The sequence below is a fragment of the Nasonia vitripennis genome, chromosome 5, assembly GCF_009193385.2.
Source record: "Nasonia vitripennis strain AsymCx chromosome 5, Nvit_psr_1.1, whole genome shotgun sequence".
Classification (NCBI taxonomy): Eukaryota; Metazoa; Arthropoda; class Insecta; order Hymenoptera; family Pteromalidae; genus Nasonia; species Nasonia vitripennis.
Genome location: NC_045761.1, coordinates 2,911,108 through 2,930,336, shown reverse-complemented (window position 1 = coordinate 2,930,336; position 19,229 = coordinate 2,911,108). Strand labels below are relative to the sequence as shown.

The 19,229-nt window shown below is 43.7% G+C and overlaps 1 protein-coding gene across 18 annotated transcripts; it reads left to right on the top strand.

Moving 5' to 3' along the window:
* Positions 1-392: 392 nt before the first annotated feature.
* On the top strand, positions 393-19,138 carry LOC100123405 (casein kinase I). Of its 18 annotated transcripts, none has more exons than XM_032600330.1 (13): positions 393-584; positions 1,426-2,113; positions 2,208-2,855; positions 8,609-8,649; positions 9,058-9,127; positions 9,203-9,351; positions 9,704-9,938; positions 10,356-10,675; positions 11,091-11,165; positions 11,394-11,474; positions 12,327-12,452; positions 14,250-14,356; positions 14,487-14,876. In XM_032600330.1, the coding sequence occupies exons 3-13, from the start codon at positions 2,612-2,614 to the stop codon at positions 14,689-14,691; spliced, it is 1,653 nt and encodes a 550-aa protein (XP_032456221.1). In that variant the 5' UTR covers positions 393-584; positions 1,426-2,113; positions 2,208-2,611; the 3' UTR covers positions 14,692-14,876. The 18 variants fall into 18 exon arrangements, with proteins under 18 accessions (XP_032456221.1, XP_032456223.1, XP_032456220.1 ...); XM_032600329.1 differs by lacking the exon at positions 393-584 and adding an exon at positions 952-1,138 and having other exon boundaries at positions 1,233-2,113; XM_016986833.2 differs by lacking the exons at positions 393-584; positions 11,091-11,165 and adding exons at positions 1,124-1,138; positions 11,793-11,867 and having other exon boundaries at positions 1,233-2,855.
* The last annotated feature ends 91 nt before the right edge of the window (positions 19,139-19,229 follow it).

Sequence of the window (19,229 nt, the reverse complement as noted above, 5' to 3'; positions counted from 1 at the left end):
TCGATTCGCGGCTGCATTGCTCCAACGGATATTTCTCATTTGTTCGCCGATGCAGTTGAAATGCATAGCTGCACATGAAATACTAGTGTGTATATATTTTTTTTTTAATTTTTGGTAACTTGTATTGTTTGTATTTGTTGAATTAAAAGTATTGATTTAAAAAGATAAAAATAAACCCCAAGCACTTCTCGTATAACGGAAGGAAAAAATGAAAAGAAAAAAAAGAAAAAGAAAACGAAAAAAGTAAAGCTATTTTAAATATCCAATTGGAAATATCACGTATTAGAATGAAAAAGGAAATTGCATTTTTGACAGTGTATAGAACCGCGGCCGGTAAAACAGCGTTGTTCTCGTCAACATTTTTTCGCGACCAGACCGTCTGAAAAAGCATAACCTTTGCCCGTCTATTTGTTAACAGAAAACAAATTCAGCGTGTCAGCAAGCCCTTCCCCGAAGCGGCATCAACAACAACAACGTAAAAAAAAAAGCTACGACCATCTGCCGTTTAAAATCCGACCACGACCTTCCGCACACTCGCACCTGCGAAATTCAAATTCAAAAGTAAAGATCCGGTCAGCAACAAGGTAACAGAACGGCTGCCCTGCATGTACGCAACGCATTGGCAGGCCTGCGGGTCTTAACGACTCTCTATCTCTTTCTCTGTCTAACTGCTGTGGATATATCGTGTGCAGTAGTGGAGGGACGAGACTGACGAGAGCGAGCTGCGCGCGCGACTTTTTCCACGAAGACGAGTCGTCGCTCGCTCGACTATATATGTATAGTATACCTATAGCACCACCACACTCGCATCAGCGTATACACGGTCACACGACGTGCGAGTATCTCTCGGAGAGCAGCGACGAGCCTCTCTGAGCACAGGGGAGGACCTGAAGTCGGCTGTCGCGCTGCTCGCGGAGTAGTAGCGCGCCCCGCCCAGGACGGACGTACCGAGAGAATCGTGCAGAAGTAGCAGCAGCAGCAGCTGGGGAATTGCAGCCCCCAGCCAAAGGAGAGCCAATTCCACCGAGACGATCTTCTCTCTTCCATAGAGGCGCGCAACCGCCCGTCTCTCTCCCTCTGGCGCGCGAGTATATATATATATAATATATATACACACACACTGCACACACGTATATAGGTATACGCATACAATCCACACGTCTAAGCGCGCCTCTCGAGTCCCGAGCGAACGTGTGTCATATCATATCCTCGTCTTTTTCTCCCGCGAGAAGCAGTCGGCCGTGAGTGTGCTACAGTGCAGTGTCGTCGGTCATCATCGGTGCGCCGTGTAAAAAGTCGCGTCGCGCTCAAGAGGAGAGCCGCATCCCTGTCCCTGCAGTCGTTCCTCTCCCGCGAGTACAGTCTCGCGCCTCCCTTCGCGACCTGCAGCCATCGGCCCCAAAAAACTTAACCTCAATTCACCAGGCTCTCTGCGGCTGGACAGGGGGCTCGGGAAGAAGCCATCGCAGACATCGTGTGCAGTGCTACAAGCCGCGCGAGCCGAGAAGGTGGCGAATAAACCACGGCTATTGCGCTTGGAACTAAAACACGACGAAGCGGAATCAGCAGCAGAAGGTGAGAGAGAAGGAAAACCAGTGCGAGCAAGCGAGCGAGAGAACGAGAGAGGGAGAAGGAAAGAGAGCAGCGGCACTCGAGGAAGGTACATCGATAGTGTGCTCGGCCGTGTGTAGTGCGCGCGAACAGTGTCGCTGCCGCCGCCGCTGCCGCCGCCGCCGCCGCGCTGCTTTTGTGTCGACCGAGTGGTCCGCTACTGTATGCGCTGCCGCCGCCGCCTCGAGGAGGCGACGACGACGACGACGAGGAGGAGGAGAAGCAGCAGCAGTAGCCTAGGAGAACGGGCTGTGCAGCAGCTGCGCCGCCACGGCCGAGATGTTTCGTAATGGAGGCCACCTCGCGGCTGCTCCTCCGAAGACGACGGCCGCCGCGCTCAGCAGCAGCAGCAGCAGCGACGAGTGACCTGCCCATATCACCGGCCGGCCAGCAGCAGTGAGCCATTGACCTAGAGGATCTATCCGCCAGTGGTGCTCCGTGTGCGTGCCTGTGTGTGTACAGTAGAGAATCGCTATATAGTCAGCGTTGAGTGTGCCCATAGGTATACGTATAGATATATTCGTGTGTGCCCCGCGCCTCGCTCCGACACTCTATAACTCTGTCTCTCACTCTGTCTCACTCGCTCCCCTCTGCAGTGCGCGAGTGTGTATATGTGTGCCTCCGTGGTGTTGTTGCCTTCCTCCTGTGCGTCGTCGTCGCCGTACTCCTCGAGATAGCCGTCGCCGCAGCTGCCTTCTAAACATGAGGATTGTTGCTTGTGCCAGAGTGACTCTAGACACCAGGCAGACTTGAGAGAGCGAGCAGGGAGACTGTTGACTTATCTACGGGGTGAATCTGCCGAGTGTTTTGCTCCGTGTGTGCTGTGTGTGTGTGTGTGTGTATGTGATGGGGCCTGAGGAGTTGGCGCTGCTTAGCACCCACTACTATCAGCACTGACACTGGACAGTAGTCAGAGAGCGAGGGAACAGACAAGCCCTGGACACTAGCCCAGCGGAGGACAATCCAGCTCCAGATAGCAGAGTACAGCGCAGCTGCAGCCATGAAGAAGAACGAGGGCAGAGACGGTAGGGCAGACAAGGAGCCCCAGCGTGGCAGTGACAGAGACAAAGAGCGAGAGCAGGAAGCTGGAAAGAGAGCCTCGCGGACCAGTGGCAATGCCACTAGGCCCAACATGCATACCTCTCGACACAGCGTCACCTCCACGTCGAACCTACTCATGGTTGGTCCTAATTTCCGGGTTGGAAAGAAAATTGGCTGTGGTAACTTTGGGGAGCTTCGACTTGGTGAGTACACTCAGTTCTTCGCACTTTGAGCCAAGCTTCCATTGGAGTCTTAAGAGTAATTAGAGCTTGAATTTTCTTCAAAAGCAAATTAGCTGTGCTCCAATAGGTTGGGGTTGGGAGGATTCTCCAAGCTTTTTCAAGACTCTAATAGCAGCTTGGTTCTTTTACATCCTCTGTAATCATCTCCTCAAAGTGCACCTCTCCTACTCAAATCCCCCACTGAAGAGACTGTTGTTTTTCAGTTACACTCCACACAGTTGTAAGCCCTGCAATTATAGACAAGACATCAATGACTTTAGCAGAGAGGGAGAAAAATCTCTCTCACATGGAGACTCTATTTATAGTTCGAGTCTCCTCGTAATTTGTTTGTCCTATTAACTTCAGAAATTAAGAGTTGGCCAAGCTTGGCATCTACTAGAACTGGGCAATTTTTCAAGCAGCTGCAGTAGCATCAGCGCTGCGACAATAAATTTCGTTTGAAAACAAAAAATGACGAAGAAGGCCGCCGTTAACTCTCTAATTTTAAACGCCGAAAATTACAGTTTCTCCGTCTCGCTGTGATGATCAATCTTTCGAATAAACAACAAACCGCTCGATGATTTATCGCCGGCTACTCATCGCTCCTAAAACAAAGGCTTCTCGAACACTCATAGCACCCTGTCACCGCCATTTCGTAGCCGCGAATGAAAAAAAGAGAGAAAAAAAACGAGACGAAAACCGAGAGAGCAGGTATTTGCTGCTCTGTGTATGTATACCTGCCTACCGGCGCGAGTAACGCTAACGTGGCATTTTGCATTCAGCGTCGATCGTCGCCGACGCGTTTCGAAAGTGCCCGCGATATACAAGTAGTCATTTCTGCAGCGCACTGTCGTAACGTCCTTCCAGCCGACTCTGAAATATCAAATCTATTTCCGAATCGTCGTCTCTGCCCGTTATCTCTCTCTCGGGTTTTCACCTGAGAGAGAAGCGGAATGAAAAAAAGTATACACAGTAAAGCGAAAGAGTCTCAGAATCAACAACGCGCAGTGTACAAAGACGCGGTGCGCGGTGTGGCGATAGGCGACGGAAACGATAAGTTATCGCGTTATATTTCTCTTTCTCTCTCTTCTTTGCTGTGCTCGTGGATTATGCTTATACTCGCTCCGATAATACCTCCTCGTTCTCTCTCGTAGCTTCGCGTGTATATAAAACACGCACCTATATAGAGACGACAGGAAAGCGCGCTGCTCCTTGAGGGGAGAGAAGAAGTATAGAAAAGAGAAGCGTCGTTCGCGGTTAATAATTCACGATCGACGTTTTCCCCTCTGATGTATATGTGTGTGTGTGTGTGTGTGTGTGTGTGGAGTATCCCAAACAATCGGGATATAGAATTACGTAAAAGAGCCGCGCGGCAGTGGCAGTGCGCGGCTATAACCGAGGAGCGAAATCAATATCGTCGTGACGCTCGAGCGATTCCGAATTCATGATTTATCCGCGCGCGCTCTCGCGGGCCGAGTAGTCTGCTCGATGAACTTCGTACATTCTCGGAAGTAAATAAACGCCGGCTGACTTTGCTCCGTGTATACTCTCGGACTTGCTCCGAAATTGCGCCGCATTGAACGTTCGAAAAATTTGCCAATATACGAGTCCTCCATAACCCGAGCGACACGCAATTCTCTCTCGGTCAGGACGAGACAGGTCTGGCCGGCCTTTGTGTTCGAAGCTATGAGACATACTTGCTGTAGTGTACACATCGCTGCAGCACACACACACACACACAGTCGCGAAAAATCACGGACCTCTCAAAACGCCTCTCACAAAGGAAGGATACACCGCAGCGAGTAAGAGAGAGAGAGAGAGAGAGAGAGAGAGAGTGCTCTACCTATATACACACGCGTGTGTATAGGAAGAAGGGGCGCTCGATCGACTAGTCACGCTTCTGAGCAAGTAGCAACCTGTTCGCTGCTGTACCGTGCTCTCCGCGAAGCAGCAGCAGCAGCGGCGCAGAGAGAGGCACAGGCGGCCTAAGAACAAACTCTCTTGACACTGCCGGGCCGCAACGTGAGGAGACTCCGTTTCTTTCTCTGTATACACACGCGCGTGTCTGTATAGCATATAGGATCGCTCTCCGTGTGGGTGGATAGTTGAGCTCTCGATCCCTCTCCGCTGAATGATTCTTTAAAGTCGCGAAATGAACTCGCCCGCGCTTGTATGTGTGTGTACTTTTTTTGCGTTCGCGCGCGGTGTCCGATGCGAATTTTCAGGGGGAAGAGGTTGTTGATCTCTCTCTCTCTCTCTCTCTCTCTCTCTCTCTCTCTATCTCTCTTTCCAAGTCGTGCTGGCTCTTTTTTATTCCTTCGCTGCAGGCGTGGGATGGAGGTATTACGTGAGCGGTTTCCGGTCGGAGGATGGCGCGCGCGCTACTCGCTCTCTCTCTCTCTCTCTCTCTCTCTCTCTCTCTCTCTCTCTCTCTCTCTCTCGACTTCTCTCTTGATCGGGAAATGAAAAATTTAGTTCTGCAGAGACTTCGTACTTTTATAGAAAGAAAAAAGAGCCTCGATTCCGGATTCTGAAAATTTCTCTCGCGCTCTTATCAATAATAAAAATAGAGGATTATAGGCAGCTCCGTAACGTCAGGAAAATCAGCTCTGCTATATAGAGTGTAATTTTAATCGCCTCGCTCTATACACACGCATAGCACAACAGACACGCCGGAATCCTACGAGTTGAATTAAGCGTGTAAACTAATACGCGAATCTTACGCGTTCACAAAGCGCAATTGTGTGCACATCGTCGCGTTACTCCCAATTACGGGCAGCATTCAGCGCCTACAATGGAGATTTACACACCGCGCGCGCTGTGTCAATTCTCTCTTCTTTAATTAAAAAGTAAAAAATATAGAGAAAAAAGTCGCGCGCGAGCTTGGAAGCTCGTTTCCCAAGAAAGCTCGGATTTCGAAAGAACGTCGAGAGAGGAGAGAGTAGCCGGGATGCTACTCTGGAATAGCTATAGCCTAGGCTGTGATCTGCCCTCGCCGGCGCGCGGCTTAGTTTATTCTTGTGATCGCGGCGACACAGCAGCATAGCAGTAGCATCGTACCCTGACCCACATTTCCGCAAAGAGCGTCGCCGCTGCGCGCAGACGCTCCGTCTCTCTGGCCGTACAATCTATTTGTTTACCCGGGCCTTATGCCGACCCTCTTCTACGTGCGCAGAGGCTCTCTCTCCCTCTCTAACTCCCACGTCACTTTGCGTATGAGCGAGTACAGGGATGAACTGCCACTTGTTTTCCTCTCGTAGTTTCGAGCTCGTTTGTTCACCGGTGAAATAGCGAGCTTTTGTGCGTGTGTAGAGAAAGAGAGAGCTTTCCGGGAACTCGATTTCCCTTCGCGTATAACAGCGTTGTTGGCCTTTTGCACGAAGTTGTAACGAGATTTTCTCCCTCCAAAAGTCGAAAGCTCCTCTTTTTCTCCGAAATTTCCCTTTGAAAATTTGAATCTTCGCGCGGCTGCGTTGGGACATCGCACGCAACTTTTCGAAACGCGCGAGTATATCAAGGGGTTAGAACGTGAGGGAGCAAGAGAGAGAATGGAGGTCGCGTGAAGTGGAGCAAACAAACAAAAATCGACGCCGGCAGTAACTTATCGAGCATGAAAAGATAGTTCGAGTTGGGTAAAGTTCGAAAATGCACAAACGTTGTATATATCGGAATCTTTTTTTTTTTTAATGGCGCGAGCCCTTGTCGGCTGAAAAGCTGCCTTGAAATTGTATAATTACTCCAACTTTCTCGAGGCGCTCGCGCGCGCAGACACTGGAGCACTGCGCCGTATACATTTCCATTGCTATTAATAACTTCCTCATTACGGGCATAATTTGCGCTCGATTCAAAGTCACCTGCAGAGTCTCTCTCTCTCTCTCTCTCTCTCTCTCTCGACACAAAGCTCGAGCGCTGCGCGTGAGCGTCTTGAAAAATCTCCCCCGTAAACAACAAATACCGGCTGTTTGCATCGACGATCCGCGCGCGAGTTATGCAATTTCAAACTGCGAGCAAACGAAGTGTAAATTTAGAATTACCAACTTAACGATCCCGGCCCACGTGGAAAGAGAGTGAGGGAGAGGAGCGTAATAAAATCAGCCGGCGCAACTCGATTTTCTTCTCCCGCGCGGTGAAAATCCCAATTAGCGAAGAGCGAACCTATCTAGCTTCTGAAAACTTGTTGTTTATAATAATCCTCGATAACCATGCGTTAACGCACTCATCACCGGCCAAACTCGTCTCCGCGTCGTATCTGCGCTTTTAAAAAAAAAAGTATAACGCTCGATACAGAGAGAGAGGGAGAGAGAGAGAGAGAGAGAGGGCCGCCGAGAGGGGCGTCAGTGAGTGAGAGAGAGAGCCGGCGTTGTTAGAGAAAGCTCCGGCGCACGTAGGGTGTCGTGCTTTTCTCGCTCGCTAGGGCGGCCAGCGCAGCTGTATAGACTGCACAGCACACACAGGGGCGGCTGCTCTCTTTTCTCTCGCTCGCTTGTCGGAGAGGTGCATCGATCGCCGGATGTGCTATTCGCGCGCGCGCGACTCTTTTCTCCGCCGCCAATAAACGCACGACTCGCGTCGTTGCTCTGCCGCTTGCTGCTTCGCGTGTTATTCGCGCCCGCACGTGCGCCAACTGCGGACACGTGATTGTCCACGCGGTGTACACTCGTGTTTTTCCGTTCTCTCTCAATTATATAGGCGCGCTTTGGTCTTTTCGACGTTGCAGGAGAGACCGCGAGCGCTAATGCCCGCTGTACACGACGACGGCCGCGAAATGTCAACGCGTGTAGTCGGGCGCATTATACACATAAGCAGAAGCCGCTCAATCTCGCGGAATCTCGGTCGGCAAAGGTTTCACGGTCACATGCGCTCAGGCAAATCTAATAATTCGGACTCGCCTCGATGTCTACTCGGGGGTACGAGCGAACTCGAGGAGTGTTATTCTCTCGGATGCATTGGTATCGATGGCTTACATTTTCCGAAGAAAATCGAAGCCCTTTAGTTCTCAGCTCAAGAGAGAGAGAGAGAGAGAGAGAGAGAGAGAGAGAGAGAGAGAGAGAGAGAGAGAGAGAGAGAGAGAGCGGGTGATTTATTAAGCCAAATCCGTTTACCCAGACCGCGAGCCTATATACTCGTGTAGACTCTTCCCTCGCAGCCTAACGAAGATTAAACGATGTCAAAATATTACAAGCTATATACTCTGCCCAATCGGCTCCCGCTCAAATCGAATTACCGTCCGTCGTTTCCTGCGCCGCCGTCGCCGTCGCGGATTTTCACAGTTTATTGAACTGCAAAATAACACAGGCGGCGATTCTATTTTCGACTCTCTCTCTCTCGCACATATACGGCGAGTCGTTTTATTTTTCGCTCTTGGACATACCGAAACACTTGCTTTATCATATATAGGCGCGTATTGCAGTCGGCGTTTCATTTTCAGAGCCGGACTCTTTTCCTCTCTCTTGCTCTCACTCGGTCTCTCTGATTAAACGGAGACCTTTCGAAGGCCTTTTCATGCCGTTCGAATGAGTAAGTCTTCCCGCGCGCGCGAGCAGATTCTCTCTTTCTCGCTCGCAGCTCTCGGTATGCGACGACGAGGAGTATCTTTATCCGGATTCAATAATGTACATACCTAAAGTCTTCGATGTTGATCCATTATTGCTCCAACCGCTCCCCCGTAGTTTCCCCTCCTTTACAAACTGCATTCTTCATGCCTATACTAATCGAGACTTTTTTTCTCTTTTCAGGAAAAAACCTCTACAATAATGAACACGTAGCAATTAAAATGGTAATAATCGTCGCTTGTTCTCTCCCACAGAGAGAGAGAGAGAGAGAGAGAGAGAGAGAGAGAGAGAGTGAGAGAGTGAGAGAGAGAGAGTGCGCTTTGTTCGGGAGTCGCCGCGGAAACCGATAATGTAATCTCGCCTTCGCTCGCGGTGACGTCTGCGAATCAATTACTCGAGTTCTCAAAGTAACCCGCGCCAAGTTTTCATCGATTCTCAGCCCGCGGTGTCAAACGGGAGAAGAAAAGTAGATGCAAAGACACACGCGGAATAAAGATTGCGCGATGATCGGATATCGATATATTGGCCCCCGCCGCGGACAATACACTCGCGCGATGATGCGGCGACTCCTTGACCCACATATCTATACGCGAATTTTCGTCGCGATCTAATAGAATCGCTTGTGTCCGCAGGAACCAATGAAGTCAAGGGCGCCACAGCTTCACTTGGAATATAGGTTTTACAAATTATTAGGTACACAGGGTGAGTATTGCGTTAGCCGAAGCAGCGCACGCACGGCCTCCAATGACAAATACTTATCTGAAACTAAACGTGTAGAAGGCGTGCCGGAAGTTTATTATTTCGGCCCGTGCGGCAAGTTCAACGCATTGGTGATGGAACTCCTTGGTCCTAGCCTCGAAGATCTCTTCGACCTCTGTGGGAGGAGATTTACCTTAAAGACCGTCCTCAACATTGCCACGCAACTCGTAAGTCTTTTTTTCTTTTCAACTCCACATTCCAGCTATTTCCGGAGCACCCGAATATTTTTCTCATCGAAAACCGGTCGATGAGCTCTCTTCTGTATAATGCGACGACCACCGAGGCATAATAAATTGTATGATTCACTCGCAAAAGTTTTTTCTTTTCTCGTATCAGTAACTGTAAAAATCGGACGAAGCACGTATACGCGCTCCTCTGTCGGGGACAGCGCTCTGTATAACCGATTTCGACTCTAATTAAAAAGCCTTTGTGACTCTCTCGGTCTGAAGATTGGTGCTCCGGACCTCTGCGTGTGCGCACGCTCCTGTCGTTTAATTAATCCTTGACTCTTTGTTACAGCTCCATAGGATAGAATACGTTCATAGTCGGCATCTCATATACCGGGACGTGAAACCGGAGAATTTCCTCATCGGACGAAGTACGATGAACAGGGAAAAGATCATTCACATCATCGACTTCGGACTAGCCAAAGAGTACATAGACCTGGAAACCAATAAGCACATACCTTATCGAGAACATAAAAGTCTGACGGGCACCGCGCGGTACATGAGCATCAACACACATCAAGGCAAAGGTCAGTCCTTGCAACTCGCTGTACAAACTACTCTGTCTATACAAGCGCTGGCGATACTCGTGCATCTATAGGCTTGTACAAGAGAAACTACCTCGTATGTGCAGCAGCAGGCGAATTAATCAGTCAAACTTTAATTTTAACTCGCGAGCTTTCCATTGACGAGTTTGCTGAAACGCAGTTTGTTATGCAAAACAGATTACACATTTTTCTGGAGCAACGATAATAATGTGCGTGGAGTCGCGTTGGTATTGACGATACAGTGTACGTAATTTTTTTTCTTTCTCTCCGCCTTTCGAAGCGTTGACTCACAATCGAAAGATTATTGCAAATCGCTCGGGCGCATGCGGTAACTTTGAATAAAGAGTTGAAGGTTAAACAATAAGCGCTGTACTGAAACTCGCGCTAATTTTGTTGCAGAACAAAGCCGAAGAGACGATCTCGAGGCTCTGGGCCACATGTTCATGTACTTTCTGAGGGGCAGCCTGCCGTGGCAAGGACTGAGAGCTGACACTCTGAAGGAGCGGTATCAGAGGATCGGCGACACGAAGCGCGCCACGCCAATCGAAGTGCTGTGCGAGGGCCATCCCGAAGAGATGGCCACGTACCTGCGCTACGTACGCCGACTCGACTTCTTCGACACGCCAGACTACGAGTACCTGAGAAAGCTCTTCCAGGATCTTTACGAGAGAAGAGGCTTCGCCAACGACGGCGAATTCGACTGGACGGGCAAAACCATGGTGGGTGTCAAGTGATCGAAATCTGGACCCATGCCTGCGTGCACGAAATTCTTATTATTCCCGCGTGACTGTTTATTTTCTTTACCTACCCAAGCTTACTCACTACGTCTCTCTTTTCGAATGTTTGTCGATCCCTAAACTTACTATACCCGAATCCCAAAATTAAACCAATAAATTGTCGTTCACTCTGAGCATGCGCACGATGAAATCTTTGCGTCTATTAACGAGTCGATGACGAGCGAGAATGCAGAAGCGACGAAATTAACGATAAGCACGAGGCGCACGTGTTCATACGAGCGTTTGATAATACACTAATTATGGCGAGTTCACCGAGCCTACGCAGCTCGCGCGTAGTTTGCGTGAATATAGAGCTTTCACTCAATCTTTCAACTTTGCATGCTGCCCAACAAACTAGCCACCGAACTTTGCACAGCTCAGAGCACTAAGGATGGCTGCTCCATCGAATATAGAGAAAACAAAGTCAGACAAGGTTGGTACTCTGTCTACTTTGCTTTGTAGGCATTTTACAGCTTTGTTCGCTCGTTCACGCCGTCTTTAGTGCAATGTATAAGTAAGCACGCATCTCTCAAGTACGTTATGAGAAACAAAGTAATTCATTCGGTGTCATTGTGTTTTATATTTTAACTACGATATAATGAAACTATTTTACGACTCTCTTTGGCAAATTAGCACTGATTAATTTTGTCATTGCTTACAGTCGACACCGGTGGGATCGCTCCAGACAGGCCACGAGATCCTCGTATCACCGAATCGAGACAGACACCCTGCTAATTACAAGGTAATTAAGACCACTAATAAGAGCTTCGCAACAGCATGCAAGTTTGTAGCTGTATTTTTTTACAATTTACTTTGGTTGTACGAATAACCGCATGAGAATCCGTTGAATCGATTGAGACTGAAACAATTTGAGTGATTTCATGCTAGCAGCTAAACACTTGTCTTGACTACGCGATTTTCGGTAGTTTTTTCTACCGAAAAACTATACATGCCCGATAAATGAACAAGCAAGTATAATGTTTTTAAAATCTCCAAACATTGCATTCTTTCATTGATCGCACCGGTTGGGAAAATCTCGGGAATCCTGATATTATAAAAGGAATGCGATGATGAATGTGAAGAAGACACGGTTCTCATGAATGAAGTTTATTGCATGGAGATGCAGGGCAACTACGTAAGCTCACTGAAAAAGAAAAAGAAATTTTTTAATAGTGTCCCGAGTAAAAAAAGTAGGCTATCTTTGCTTCATAATGTACAGTTACATACGTGCCAGCTTTGATATACATATACAATTGTTAGATAGAAAGTATAAGAGCATAGATGGATCGTGAAGTTCCTGTTCGGTGTATCGGTGTTAAGCGAGTCGTAGAAATTTGCGTTCTAGACACGTTCGCTACTAGGCTCTTCGACAAAAGCTTTTGCTATTAAATGTATAGATATATTTCATATGATTCTACACAACACGACAGTTACAGATTTTCATAAAAGTCAGTTGAATTTTAATATACTATCTATATAGCATTCGTTCGCGAAACGATTGCATTTACTTATGGAACGTACGAATTAATGTCTTTTTTTTTTTTTTGACTAACTCGTACCGTTTTGCGACGCTGCGTCGTGCTTGTTCCTTTAGGACGCGGCTGGTGGCGGGGTGGGAGGAGGGGGCGGTAAGGGGGTAGGTGCCTCGTGGCCTGACACAGTCAAGCAATCGGGCGCCGGTGGCACCTTGACACCCGCCGACCGACATGGCTCCGTACAGGTGAGTCCATATCCTCTTCAATTCCCTCACACACGTACAAACTCGCTCTCTTATACTCTCTCATACTTTCTCTCTTACCCTCTTTCACCCTTCCCCCCTCTCTCTTTCTCTCGCTCTCTTTCCTCTTTCTCATCCGGCTTCATCGTCTACTCGATATAATGTATGCTCTACAAACTCACATATACATACACGATTACCTATATTCATTCCTTTCGATTAGATTTATATTTCTTGTGGCATAGCTATCCGTATCCGTATTATGAGTTTGGCTCGAATATGTCTAATTTGTTTTTGTGATAGTGGTTCAATGTCTTATCAAGGATATGTATTATGGCTTTTTATCTTCTTTGATATGTATTACATTATTTATAACTGTGACTGTAATAATATAGAAAATATGCTAAATTAAAAACATAGCTTGAAGGTTTTCTCGAAATTATGTCCACGAGAATGTTATCATGACACTTATTTACGTCATAAAAAAAAACAGTAGCGTGAACTTATTTATGTACAAATTAATCGATAATTCGATGTAGCTACGTTGATTATACACTTCCATGTGTTTTTCTTGTTTACTAGATTTCGCAAAAATATACGAAAACCACGTGATCTATTTTCCCATCAACAACTGCATTTATCTGACCAAAGCTTATTTTACGGATAGTATGAACAAAAATATCAATCACAAATAAAGGATTCTTCATTTTCGGTGTGACTGACAAATCACAATTTCATTTTCTCCTTGCCTCCCAATCCTCCCTAACTCGTCAACTAAAGAAACCCATCATAATCGAAAGAGAATCATCAAAATCGTGAATTTTTATTTTTATTTTTGTTTATATATGTATATTACTACTTTTTTGTTTTAATTAGCAACTAATTAGCTACTCAGGGGCTGTACTATACGATGTAACTATAAATTTAAATTACCAGTTTAAAAAAATGTTTGTCAAATACTGAGCTTATACTTACTGCCCTACTTACAATTATGAAATTCTAATAATGCGTTTTCTAGGAGTTTTAAAGTAATACGCTCTTAAAGGTTTTAAGGTTTCATGATACTATAATAAAAAATATGTTGATATTAAGATACAGTAGCGAGTGATAGTTTCTACCATTAGAAGCGTTAATGTATCTCATAAATAATTAATTTTTGCAGTTATTTAAATAACCGTTTTGAAATACTGATTTACAAAGTTTACACTAAACTTATATATACTCAAGTAAAGATGTATTTATGCGTGTAGGCAAAATATAATACAAGTGATCAACTTCATATATGCTTTTTTGATTTTTGCTACAGCATGTAAGCATCGCTATGTTTTTCTACTGATTACTCATTAACGTTTGTGTTTTGCTATTTTCTACTTTACTTTAATGTATTTTTAAATAAACCAAAAACAAAAATACATGGAAATAAACGTTTTTATACTTTATTTTTCATTTAGTTATCTTTTTCTAATTTTCTTCTACTTTTAATTTTTTCTTCCAACCTTTCATTCTCAAATAGTCTTCGATTCACGTAGTTTGCATCAGTAATCATAATCTTTAACGTAAGAATTGCTGGACTGAGCAAAATTTCCAAACCTTTTTTTTGTATTAGAAATTTGCCTTACCAGATAATTCTTCTACTTCGGTGATATTTCTTCTTACTATTATGTATAATATATTAAACATTTCCTCTTAGTATTCTTATTGAATAACCGTAGAAATTAATTTTTCAATTCGTAGTTTACAAAGACCGTCTGTCAAAGTTATCAAATTTTGTATAAACGGAAAATGATTTTTGTTCGGCAGGTTGTATCCTCGACGAATGGAGAATTGGCAAACGACGACCCCACAGCTGGTCACTCGAATACACCAATAACTGCACCACCAGAAGTGGAGATGATAGACGAAACCAAGTTAGTATATACTTAAAATCTTTCCTACTTTTGCTTACTCTATGCACGCTTTCAAAGTCATTTCACATACTACTTCAACATTCATTTTAATACATCGACTTGTCAATTAATCATGCTCTCTTTTTTCTAGCTTAAAACACGTAGCTATAGTACATGGTAAAAATTTAGTACCTACTGAGCATTGTAGAAAATTAACTATTGATGAGAAAAGAGCTGCACATGAAGCTTATAGGGATGTATTAAAAACGTATTCGTGGCCACTTCAGCATTTTCTTTTGAATAATATTATAAATAAAATTCGAAAAGAGGGTACTTTTGACATTCCACTCAGATGACAGGAATTATAGGCATTTTATGCTAGTGTTTTTATAATCAAGTCGCAACAACAATTTTTTTAAATAATTTATTTTTTAACCATTACGTTTGTGATGACCGCGGATGAATTTACGTTGGCACATGTACAATTCGACATTCCATCGAGGATTTGCGAAATAAAATAATGCACATATTTCTACGTTCATCTATGTTGTTTACTGAATCAGCCTTCGTCACTACGCTCATTTTTCTAAATACATTCGCGCTAATCTCATGCATTATTCTCACGTTAAAGCACGCGCTGCGCTTACAGCTTTATCAACGAGTTCAGTTGCAATTCTTGTAGCATCTCGACGGTGCAAAAATTTGCTTTGAAAGATATAAATGATCTATTTGAACGCGAGCGTACTGCAAACACAAGCCAGTATTCTTCCGTGTTTATTTTCGAGAAACAAGTGTGTTCATTAAGCGCTACGTCATCACGCCCAAGCTAAAAGTGTCCGTTTCAAAGCGCATCAGCCTGGGTATCAGTTCATTTTTAGCACTTACATAAACATGCGCTGCTTATCATCGACCTTATCAGCTTATCGTCTCACAAGAAGTCGCGCCGTGCAACAGTAAATACGGGAGTCACACGACTGCACTCATCCTTTGCCTTGAAAGAGCATCAGTCTAAAATTCTCGATTTCGCACCAACGTCTGTCCACCTGTCACATTCTTTGACTCTGCATCTGTACCTACTACTACTATGGCTACTATACTTCTGTCTCTGTTGAATGAATCCGCATGCGCTGGCAGCTAGCCATCCCAAAAAAGAGCCTGAAAAGCTAAACCCCTAGCCAAAAGCCAGTGACAACGATTCTAAGTCCCATTAGTATTTGCTTAATTTCCAGATGCTGCTGCTTCTTCAAGCGAAAGAAGAAGAAAAGCGGTCGGCAAAAATGACTGACTATGACTGTCGGTCCTGGGGGTAGCGTACAGTGTACGGGTATGAATGCAGTCGGAGCTGGCGGTGCAGGGAACGGCAACGGTAACAGCGGCAACGGCGCTGGAGTCGGAGGTGCAGGAGTAATCGGTGGCGGGGGTGTTAGCCACGTAGATCGTCTCGCAGCTGGAGCTAAGCGAGGACTGATCGGAGGTGGCGGAGTCGTGGGTCTGGGCCGCGGCAGCGACCCGGAGCGCGAGGCCGTCACGCTGCTGCGCGCCAGCAGTCACTCGGCTTCCCGCGACTCAGTGCTGCACACGACCATCACTCTGACCCCCACGCCCACACCACCGCCTTTGTCTAACTGAATCATTTGGTTCTGTATTTGGCGTTCTTTTCTTTCCTCATTTTCGACGCGTACACGATCGCTGAATTTCATAGGGAAAAAAGTGACGAGAGGAGTATACACGATGGACGTACGCGTCCAAATGCCCACAAAAACACACTTACACCGCGTCTATACACAGCGTCAACACGTAAATACGCCGAGAAAAAGACAGACACTTGCGCCGTCAGCTATCCGATTATTATATACATACACGGGATTTTCACACGTATACAGAGGAATGACTATACTCCAAGCAGTCATCGCATAACTACCGCAGATATCGCTACTGCTGCAGAAATATTAATATTATCATCCTTATTATTATTATCATTACTACTATCATTATTATTATTATTATTATTATATGATTTTTATGATTATTTTACTATTAATTATGATTATGATTAAGTTTATTATTATAATTATTACAATTACTCTTATCCATCATCGTCTTCATTGTCATAAATCGATATTATAACTTGGAACTCCTACCCTTTCGTTTACAAGGTCATTGGTCTGTTATCTTCGTGATTGTCGTCGCCACTTGCAGTTTTCATTCTTGTACGAACTATGCTCGTGCGAGGGGAGAAGTTGAATCATTGTTGACGGAAAGTAGCTTAATTATCTGTGCGACGAAATAAAAAAAACTGCTTCTTCACGACGTAATTATCTTGCGCTTCTCGAGATAGAAAGTATATATATTATACATACGGAACAAAATGTGACTGGTTATTTTGACCACAAAAGATTTTTCGGTCGACGCGACCCACTTTGCGGGCTGAGAGCGAGCGAGCTAAAGAGAAAGAGAGATTTGTCATTGATGGAAAAATTTCTTTAAGGAATTGAAATACAAAACTTGTGAGAAACAAAAAACTACTTTTTTCGGTTTCTCGTATATTTGTTGATTTGACTTGTATTTAAGGTAAATAAATTAATTATTCAACCTAACGCGCGAAGCCCTGCGTGGCTCACTAAGTGAATTTATTCTTACTTGTTTATAGAAATTTTCCCATCCGACTTTTTAAAAAGAAAAAAAGATTTTGATTGCAAGAAAAGAGAACAAACTATTGCGATCACAAATTGTACTAAAAATCGTAAAAAAAATTGCGTTTGAGAATGTGATAGAATTGTATGTGGGCTCAATTTAAACGTTTTTCGGTTTTGAATACACTTTGATACCATTGACTACATCGTATTGTTAACATTTGCGTATTATATAGATTAAACAAAATTTGGTGCAACAAATTTTGCATTTTAGAAAAATAATTGATCGAATGGTAATTACATGTTTGAGTGATTGTTTCTTATTCGGAAACTTTTTATTGAGTTTTACAAACTCGATTTGACATATATGCATTATGGAGGCTTTATTGACGCTTATGACTCAAAAAAAAGTGGTATATCATTTTATACACTAATCTATGTAGTTGGCATACGAAAAGATCCTTTCAACAAACACTTATAGTACTGCCTTGATAACAAAGATCGCGGAAAGGAAATTTTTGCACGTAAATTTTACGAATACGACTGGAGGTGCACACTTTCGAGCAAGTGTCATTTGTATAAAAATACTTATTCAATATGTCACGAGCGTATATAATACCTACATAATGGCGAAACACTTTTAAGGCTAATGTACCTATTGTAATTGCCTTTTATAGATGTCTCTTTATAAATCGAGTCCATGCAAACAACTGCGGTTTCTCCGATAAAAATAAGCATAAAATTTGTGACGCACTTTGACTAGATAAGTGAAAATTAATTAAATAATAAAAAATTGTGTAAAATTAAAAGATTCATGGATTTTATCGAAAGATGCCCGAAAATTAATTTACTTATTTTGTACATATTTAAGTTTTTTTGAGATTTTGTGGTTGCTGCATGGAATTTTAGAACATTTGCTTTTTACGATAGCCAGAAAATATATCAAAATGTAATTACTATATTTGTCAATATCTTTATGATTATAATTACTTAATTTATGTACATAAAAACGAAATTCATTTAGTTTAATTGATGCATAAAATTTTAGAATAATTATTGCCTAAGAATGTTATAAAGCGGAGAGCGGTATGCATCTAGATAACGCGAGACTGAAAACCTCACAGGACCACATAAAAGCTATTTAAGATACCAGAAACAACAAATCCATTTTTCACGTTGTATGTAAGATAAGATGCTTTTCCACAGTTACGTTTCATATAATTGTTTAATACGAATTATTTTTATTACTTGCGAAATTTTGAGAATACATACACACGTTTTCGACAATGTACACCTCTCTCCCCTTATTTCTTAAGGTTTTACGATAGAATGAACATAGCTAACTCGATGTGTAAGAAGTTGATAAAGGCAATGAACGATACACTTACTTCCAAACGCGACACGATATTTTGCACTCAAGTCTTGAATAATTAGATTTTGATGTGTAGTCTGCATCTTGTCGAGCTCTATGCGGTTTACATAGTCAATTGGTCGACTTGATTTTTTTTCAACGTGGAAGTAATTTACGCCGTTGTCGAAATATACATACACTTATTGAGAAAATTGCATACTAAATGAAGAAAATAATGAGCATGTTTGTCGCGGTATGATTTTCTCCATTTTCTATGACATTATTTTCTTATACTATGCACATCAATCTTACTATGTTCATGCTATAGTGGTACCTTAGTCTTTATACATACGTACACGTAGTAAGCTGTGATTGGTTCTGGATGTTAATTTTTAATAACTATGTTCTTAAACTGTTATTTAACGAATGATTTACGCAAAAGTCGAATTGTTCAATGTGTAACACTGACAGAACAGAGGCACATACACGGCGCAAAGTCGCTTTGTGTATCCTTGTAAATAACGTCGTTGTGTTGCAGATGCTTAAAGAGTAAAAAAAGTCGCTACGAAGCATCGTACATATTTTGTTTGCGAATCGGATCTCAATTTCCCTTAAATCCTTTTTTAATATTGTAACTTTTTTCAAACTTTTTTTTAACAAAGATGCCTCGATATGTGTTCTAAGAGAACAGCTTCCCTTTTTACCGAAATTATCATCAGCATCAAGAGATCATAGTAATACTTCACGAAGAAACGAGGCGCATTAAATTATTTCAGTGTATTATTATCAACTTACAAAAAAGTTATTCATAACTTTTAACTGTGGTTTTTGCTTTAATTTACTGTTTCTTCACCTTAGTCCTTTTTTCTCCCCTAAGATCAAATTTTCAAACATTTTTTAATTTTTTATA

What these genes read in the sequence shown, in the direction of transcription:
- LOC100123405 (XM_032600330.1), top strand. Translation starts at nt 2,612, where the DNA reads ATGAAGAAGAACGAGGGCAGAGACGGTAGGGCAGACAAGGAGCCCCAG. An exon ending in TCAACATTGCCACGCAACTC is followed by an intron (nt 9,352 to 9,703) that starts GTAAGTCTTTTT and finishes TCTTTGTTACAG; the next exon opens with CTCCATAGGATAGAATACGT. An exon ending in GAGATGATAGACGAAACCAA is followed by an intron (nt 14,357 to 14,486) that starts GTTAGTATATAC and finishes TCTTTTTTCTAG; the next exon opens with CTTAAAACACGTAGCTATAG.